Genomic DNA, 8,365 nt, shown 5'->3' on the forward strand with positions numbered 1-8,365 from the left:
AGTTTGGAATCCACCGCTTTGTCTGACTACACCAGTCCTGGATTTAGGAGTAGTGTTGCCTGTTCAACAATCCGTGACAAATATGCTGACTATTTTGTGTCCCCAGAAGGTAGAGTAGATTGGCAAGATCAAATGGTGTAAGATTTTTGTTTAGTTTTATAACAAATAAAAATAGTTAAAAATAAATTAAAAAATATCTTGTTAACCTTGTTAATTTTAAGCTTTCACTCGCTTTAAAAATTTGTAATTTTTACACCGTCAAATTACAACATGTTATGTTTTTGTATTACCTTTTTATTTACTTAACTTGCAAAATAATATTCCCCCCCAAAAAAAACAAGAACAAATAAATACTTTTCAACAAAAAACTTTTATTTTTATTACAAACATAAATTATAAATTGGTATATCTTGGGCTTGGGGTGGAGATAGTACTGGAGGGGCTGACAGGTGGGAACACACGCACAGTTGGAGTATTGAGGGTGGAAAGTGGTGTTGGTGGTGGTGGTGGGGAAGTAACAGAAGGTGAAGGTGTGCTTGAGAAACCAAGAGGGAAACCAGGAGATGGGATGGGATTTGGTAAGGATTGAGGGGTGGAGTGGAGGGATTGGGAGACAGAAGAGGTGGCGGGTGAATTAGTGGTTTGAGTTGTGGTCATGATGGGTGTGGAAGGCGAGATGTGGTAGTGGGTAGGAAGTGTAGGGGCAGATGTGGTTGGGAGCTGGTACTGGGCCGCAGGCTGGTACTGGGCTGCAGGCTGGTACTGGGCTGCAGGCTGGTACTGGGCAGCAGGCTGGTACTGGGCAGCAGGCTGGTACTGGGCAGTAGGGGGAGTAGGGACAATGGCTGGAGGGGGGGCAGGTGGTCTTGGAGGGGTGGGTGGAGGTGGTTGGGAGTCAACCTGCGCCAGAGCCTGCCGTGTGGCTTGCATTACATGCATCTGATGGTCAAGAGATAGCTTTTCCATGCGCTCTAGTACGGCTTGAAAAAAACAATGATTGGGTGATTTACTTGCATCTAAATGCAGCCTGTCCAGACGCGTGCACAATTCGTGCGTATTTTTTTCCATATTGGCATTTATTAAGCTAAAAGATGAACGATTTTGTTCGGCTAATAATTGAATGGCGTTCTGGAAGGCTGCATTTAGATGCAAGAACTCGGGCGCATAGCTCTTTTCCTGACCCCTATGACGCTGACGCCCAGAACCCAAAGGTGTTCTACTGAGGGCAGCAGTGTCAGAGGGGTGGGGTAGGGGAAAAGCTATCTCATCACCAGCAGCTTCAGGTAATGAAGTCTCACGGGAAGCTCCAGCGCAGGTGGATGGGACAGATGTAGATGGAAGGGAAGGTTCAGATGGGTGGGGTCTGTGCCTGTGTTCCCCAGTGGCGGACTGTTCAGGGATCGCTCCTGTCGGGTTCGATGCAGGCTCCTGAGTGCTGCAGACGGTGCTGTTAAAAAGAGGAAAAACAAAACAATAATTAATTTAATTGCTATACATTGGCACTGACTAAAAAAAAAAAGGCAAAAAAAATCAGACATAAAATATTATACTTTGTACATATTGTGGGGAATATTTACCTTCTGCACACCATAGTTGTCCGGAGGAACGACAACGCTCGAAAGTAACGGTACTTCGATCTGCGTCCTCCGGATCCACTCGGGGCCTGCATCTCTTGATTCAACTCCTTTTTGAAGCGATCCCTGATAGACCGCCACCGCTTTTGTAGTTTGTCACCTGAAAGTGGAAAGAACAAAGTGGTTAGTATACAACACATTACATCCTGCAGCATAACCTACTGAACTGTGAATACTTACGCGCTTTCTTCTGGGCCCGAGAATTGAGCTCCTCCCAACCTTCTATCGCTGCGTGGCATACCTCGTCCCAGAGTCGACGGGTTACGATCGAATCAGCGTGGCGGCGGTCAGCCATGTTCCACAGCGGCTCCCTTTCTCTAACTTCATCGATGAGGAGGTCGATGTTGATAAATCCGGCCTCCTCACCGTCAGAATCGGGAGCACGCTGTGATGCCTGTTCAAAGAAAGAAAAAAGAAATTATAAAAAAAAATAGACAAAAATTCACACTGACATGACCAAAAAAAAAAAAAAAAAAATTACTTACACTATGACCACCGCCACCTCGACGACGACCCTGGGACGGTCTTGGGGGAGCTCTATCGTGAGCCCTAGAAGTTGAAGCCTTTAGTGAAGAAAAAAAAAAAAACATTATTTACTTATGTGTTTGGTGTGCTGTGGTAAACAATTCCTGTATGAAACTTACACTCTGACCGCCCGCTCCGTGTATTTCTCCACCCCTTCCATCGTCTTCTGGCAGCATCTCCTGTGATGTTTCGGCCACCTGTGTAAATGTCGTTTATTTAAAAAATTTTTTTTTTTTTTTTTAAAAATATAACACCAAAAAAAATAAAATACCTCAGTTTGTGAACCGAAGGACGGGCTACCAGAAGACGACATATTTTTTTTATTATAGACCACGCACAACAACTTGATGGGCCAAACGTTAACGGCAACACTGCACCTGCAAAAAAAGAAAAAAAAATGTCTAAGTACATGTACGCAGCTCACAGCAGTGATCTGTGGACAGTACTGTGGACATTACCTCAGGAACACTCTCTTCTCCAAATCCGCACTTGTACTCAATAGACCACGCACAACAACTTGATGGGCCAAACGTTAACGGCAACACTGCACCTGCAAAAAAAGGAAAAAAAATGTCTAAGTACATGTACGCAGCTCACAGCAGTGATCTGTGGACAGTACTGTGGACATTACCTCTTCCCTGGAGCACTGGACTGGAGGACAGCAGAAGTTGAAGTCAGGATCCGGCAGGAAGTGTGTAGAATGTGCTGGATCCTTTTATAAGTTTTGTGATGATGAAAAAAAAAATTTGCGCATGCTCTGTTTACCAAACCGGATGCGGTCACCGCATCCGGTTTAAACCGCATTGCGCCGGATCCGGCATGCATAGACACCCATTGTATACAATGCCGTATTGCGCCGGATCCGGCAGAATGCGGTTTTTTTAAGGGGACAAAAAACGTTACATGATACGTTCTATCCGGCCGCCGCATTCAATTATTTTGCCGCATCCGGAAAAAAACGGATGCAACGCAAAGCCATCCGGTACAATCCGGCAACAATGCAAGTCTATGGGGAAAAACCGGATGCGGTACCGGATCCGTTTTACCCGTTTTTTTCCGGATTGAACCTGATGGCAAAAAACTGATGTGTGAAAGTAGCCTAATGCAACTGATCAGTTTTTTCGCCGAATCCGTTACATCAGTTTTAACACCGGATTGTGCCTGTCGGCAAAAAGCAGATGTGTGAAAGCAGCTTTAGAGGTGATGTACCCCTCACACCTGAACCCCAGTGCAGCTGCACCAATGAAATGTCCACAGTCCACATTATATATAATCACTAGTGATGAGCGAGCACTACCATGCTCCAGTGCTGGATACTCGTAACTAGTGATGAGCGAGCACTACCATGCTCCAGTGCTGGATACTCGTAACTAGTGATGAGCGAGCACTACCATGCTCCAGTGCTGGATACTCGTAACTAGTGATGAGCGAGCACTACCATGCTCCAGTGCTGGATACTCGTAACTAGAGATGAGCGAGCACTACCATGCTCCAGTGCTGGATACTCGTAACTAGTGATGAGCGAGCACTACCATGCTCCAGTGCTGGATACTCGTAACTAGTGATGAGCGAGCACTACCATGCTCCAGTGCTGGATACTCGTAACTAGTGATGAGCGAGCACTACCATGCTCCAGTGCTGGATACTCGTAACTAGTGATGAGCGAGCACTGCCATGCTCCAGTGCTGGATACTCGTAACTAGTGATGAGCGAGCACTGCCATGCTCCAGTGCTGGATACTCGTAACTAGTGATGAGCGAGCACTACCATGCGCCAGTGCTGGATACTCGTAATTAGTGATGAGCGAGCACTACCATGCTCCAGTGCTGGATACTCGCAACTTCTAGTAATGAGCGAGCACTACCATGCTCCAGTGCTGGATACTCGTAACTAGTGATGAGCGAGCACTACCATGCTCCAGTGCTGGATACTCGTAACTAGTGATGAGCGAGCACTACCATGCTCCAGTGCTGGATACTCGTAACTAGTGATGAGCGAGCACTACCATGCTCCAGTGCTGGATACTCGTAACTAGTGATGAGCGAGCACTACCATGCTCCAGTGCTGGATACTCGTAACTAGTGATGAGCGAGCACTACCATGCTCCAGTGCTGGATACTCGTAACTAGTGATGAGCGAGCACTACCATGCTCCAGTGCTGGATACTCGTAATTAGTGATGAGCGAGCACTACCATGCTCCAGTGCTGGATACTCGTAACTAGTGATGAGCGAGCACTACCATGCTCCAGTGCTGGATACTCGTAACTAGTGATGAGCGAGCACTACCATGCTCCAGTGCTGGATACTCGTAACTAGTGATAAGCGAGCACTACCATGCTCCAGTGCTGGATACTCGTAACTAGTGATGAGCGAGCACTACCATGCTCCAGTGCTGGATACTCGTAATTAGTGATGAGCGACACTACCATGCTCCAGTGCTGGATACTCGTAACTACTGATGAGCGAGCACTACCATGCTCCAGTGCTGGATACTCGTAATTAGTGATGAGCGAGCACTACCATGCTCCAGTGCTGGATACTCGTAACTAGTGATGAGCGAGCACTACCATGCTCCAGTGCTGGATACTCGTAATTAGTGATGAGCGAGCACTACCATGCTCGGTACTTGTACTTAGTGATGAGTGAGAACTACATGCTCCAGTGCTCGGTACTCATAACTAGTGATGAGCGAGCACTACCATTCTCTGGTGCTCAGTACTTGTACTGAGTGAGCACTACCATGCTCCGGTCTCGTGTTGTGCCCCACGGGACCTGCAGGGCTACTCGTCACCAGGCAAGTGGTATTTGGAGTTGCTGTGAATGGCCTGACCCGCATCCATGGCCCTGTGGGCTACATAAAAGAGGGTGCACTGTGACTGGTAATAGGGTATGGGGGTTTGGTTTGCTTTGCAGTGACTCGCCCACCCCAGGGCTATGGCACACCTGGTGCCGGACCAGACTAGTCCGGGGGTCGTCAGTGGTGGCGGGGCCTGGCTCCGTGGCCCTGGTGGGGTCAATTAATATGGCTGGTGACTTGGGGGTAATTAAAGTTTATATTTTCGTGACGCCACCTGTGGTTTGCGGCTATTAAGCCGCCGCTGCTGTATGAGGCCTCCGGGGTGATGGAATGGCAGCTTGGATGGTCCTGCTCCCCACAGGTGGAGCGGTACCCCGGGGCACAGTTGGAACTTGTAAGTGTCTATGTAGTGATGGAATAGTGCAGGCGAAATAACGGAGACAACACCAGAGGGTGCAATTCCAAGATCTTTACTCACATTTCCTGGGCTTAAGCACACTGGTGCCTTTGGGCGGCTGGAACCCACCGTCAGGGACCTCCGCCAATCCTGGGTAGATCCTGAAATGAAAGCCGGTGCACCCCTCTATTGTGTCTCTGTCTTCAGCTGTCTCCTTAAGCCTTGCCCTTGTTGGATGAACCTGGCTCGGCCTCCACTACAGCCTCCGGGCCAGGGGCTCGCCTGTCGGTTATTTGCCCCTTTTCCAGAGGTTCTTGCTGTGGGCTGTGGCCCGGGGAGTTTGCAACTTTCCCTGGGCCTCAGTTTTTACTTTCGGAGATGACGTCTCCGCCTCTGGTTTCTAGGGACCGTCCCCTGTGCGCAGCTTGATCCCTCCACCGAATGACTTTGTGGAACAGGCCCTGCGCTCGTAAGCCTTGCAGTGGCCCTGGAATCCCTTCTTTTCTCTGCTTGGTGTCACCTGGACCCTCTGAGTCCCAGGGTCTTCACCAGGAAGTGTCTTTCTTTCCTTGCTCCTGTCTGACTAGAGTTCTATCCTCAGCTCCCTTCTCTGCCTCCCGCAGACTCTCTCTCCCCTCCTCCCTGAGGTAAACTGAAACTCTCTCTTGACCTTCCTTACTACTCTTCTCTTGGGTGGCTCCTCCCACCCCCCAGTTGCTAAGCTACCACCCTATGGGAGGAGGGATGGGTCTTATGGCCCCTCCCAGCATGGGAGGGTTGCTGCCACTGTCCCTGGTCCCTGTGTGCACCTAACAATGGGTGTAGTGCAGATTTGCCTGTGGACCGGCGTTCACTCCTTTCCTTACCCAAGATGGGACATCACACCGTTGGATGGGGTGCAATGTTCCTGTGGCGACGGAAGCCTCAGGGGCGCCACACTAGCGCAACCTGTGGTATGTGGCCAGGTATTGGCCGCCGCTGCGAGATGTTGCTCTCCTCCAGGGCTGATGTTCACACAGCTCAGATAATCCAGCTTCCCACAGATGGTGCAAGCCCCAGGGAGGATGGTGGTGAGGGAGGGGGGAAAGGGCAGTTTGCTCTGAAAAGTGGGGCGGAGGCAAGGAAAGGGCTGACACAGCAGTTGCGGTTCAAGGTCTTTCACTCACTATGCATAGGTCACCACCATGATGGGCCTTAGCCGATCCCGTATAATTCAGGGGCCACCACCGATGTTGTGGAGCATGTGAGACCTCTCCTCCTTGTGCTTTGTAGTGTGGATCACGGTGGAGTGAAGCTACTTGGGACCCCAGTGTCCTTGGTTTTAGTTCCCATCCCGTTTGCAGGCAGCGCGTAACAATTATGGGCCCGACGCCTGTCTCTATATGCTGCTGTGCCCCGGAATCTTTGTGGTAGGCCATGGGACGTGAAATCCCACTTCCCTGCAGATTCTGGTGGCGTAACACTTAAAAAAAAAACAAAAAAAAAAAAAAAAAAAAACACAATTGGCCTTGTGGATTTAATAGTGGAAGCATGAAACCAGCCTAAGTGCTGTCTACAGTGTCCATGCCAGGTGATTCTCTCAGGTTCCATATCCTCATACATGCCTATGGAGTTTAGATCAGGAAACTTCTAACCAGCCCAGGTATCATGGGCCGTACTCAAACCATGAATGTTGGAATTGAGACCTGCCTTGCATGCAATATGTATTATTGTATAGTAAAGAGGTTGTCGGTGAAGAAGTTATCCACGGGACAGGCAATATGTACAGATTGAGGAGCCAAGCAATTAACAGGACTAGGCACTTTGATCCCCTTATCAGCACCCATTTCATCCATTTGAGGCATATGCATAAGATTTCTTCAAACCCCATCGAGAGGATGAGACCAGTCTGTAGCATTCTACAATTGCCCTAGCAGGTTATCAAAATTTAGAAGAACAGGTATGACAGAAAGTGGTTGTCTGGTGATGAGGAGGCAAAAAGAAGTATGACAACTTGTAGATCAGTGGGAGGGGGCAGCTGCTGGGACCCCACAGATCAGCATTTTAGAGTGTGTCACCCAGGGAATGGAGTACTCGGTCCCGGGCAGTGTGTAACGGGAATGTCACTTTGGTGGCCGCTGCCCAGTCCCGTTCCCTGGGTGCTTTTTAATGGGGGGTATTTACAGGGGAGATTTAAGTCATTTGTGTGACGCCACCTGCGGGTTGAGTTTAAGATGGTGGTACCACCGTTGCTGAGTTGATTATCTCTAGGGCTGGTGGTAATGGCAGCTGTAGTGGTAGGCCCTCCGAGATGTATGATGGAGTAATAACTACAACCCACGGTGTGGTCTCCCTTAACAGTCTCTACTCACTTGTGCACCCTTGGACAGCTGGTTCAGGTCCCCCGTAGTTCCAGTGCTAGTTGATGACTCTGTTGCTCTGTCCCTACACAGTCAGTGTGGTTGGGTCCCCGTAGCATGGAACATTTGGGGCCCGACTGCCCCTTTTTGTGGCAGTCTCCTTGTTAGTACGGCAGGCAGTGTGGACACTGTAGGGCTGGTCTGTGTCCCGAACCCTGATCCTTGCTTTACTGCTGGTGCCCCCGGATCTATGGGTCAGTGAGGTCCATGAAGGTCCCCTCACTGTGCATGTATTTGCCAGGCCATCTGAAACTGTCGCCTAACCTAAGGCCCTGTGCGTGCTCTGGTCCCAGCGGTACTCAGGTGTACCTGCCCTGCCGACCACTCTCCTGTGTCCCCAGGTCATTGTTACACGACCCAGCTCTAGGCACATCTTTCCACTTTCACTCACTACCACCGACTTCTGTAGACTAACCGCTGTCCCCTACCACCAGGTTGTCTAGTCCCTGGTCTGGCTCTAACCTCTAGGTGGCCATTCCCTTGTATCAGACTAGCCAGTTACCCCTGGTGTGGAGTGTTAACTAGGATTTTGGTGTGTCTACAGTAGGTGTTGCTGGCACTGGTGTTCCAGGTCCCTGGGGGTAGGCCCTGCATCCTTGTGAGGATGCAGTT

At 49.6% G+C, this 8,365-nt stretch overlaps 1 protein-coding gene across 1 annotated transcript; it reads right to left on the reverse strand.

Moving 5' to 3' along the window:
• Positions 1 to 393: 393 nt before the first annotated feature.
• LOC142302367 (uncharacterized) lies at positions 394 to 8,126 on the reverse strand. Its single transcript, XM_075343424.1, has 3 exons — positions 8,063 to 8,126; positions 1,578 to 1,734; positions 394 to 1,447 (listed from the first exon to the last, which is right to left on the reverse strand). Exons 1-3 carry the CDS (start codon positions 8,124 to 8,126, stop codon positions 394 to 396), a joined length of 1,275 nt encoding a protein of 424 aa, XP_075199539.1.
• Positions 8,127 to 8,365: the final 239 nt, after the last annotated feature.

Source organism: Anomaloglossus baeobatrachus, chromosome 4 (genome assembly GCF_048569485.1).
Source record: "Anomaloglossus baeobatrachus isolate aAnoBae1 chromosome 4, aAnoBae1.hap1, whole genome shotgun sequence".
Classification (NCBI taxonomy): domain Eukaryota; kingdom Metazoa; phylum Chordata; class Amphibia; order Anura; family Aromobatidae; genus Anomaloglossus; species Anomaloglossus baeobatrachus.

Coding starts and splice junctions, on each gene's coding strand:
- LOC142302367 (XM_075343424.1), bottom strand. CDS start 8,126: ATGTGCCTAGAGCTGGGTCGTGTAACAATGACCTGGGGACACAGGAGA. Junction 1,735..8,062: donor GAGAGTGGTCGGCAGGGCAG/GTACACCTGAGT, acceptor TTCCACTTTCAG/GTGACAAACTACAAAAGCGG. Junction 1,448..1,577: donor ACAACTATGGTGTGCAGAAG/GTAAATATTCCC, acceptor TCTTTTTAACAG/CACCGTCTGCAGCACTCAGG.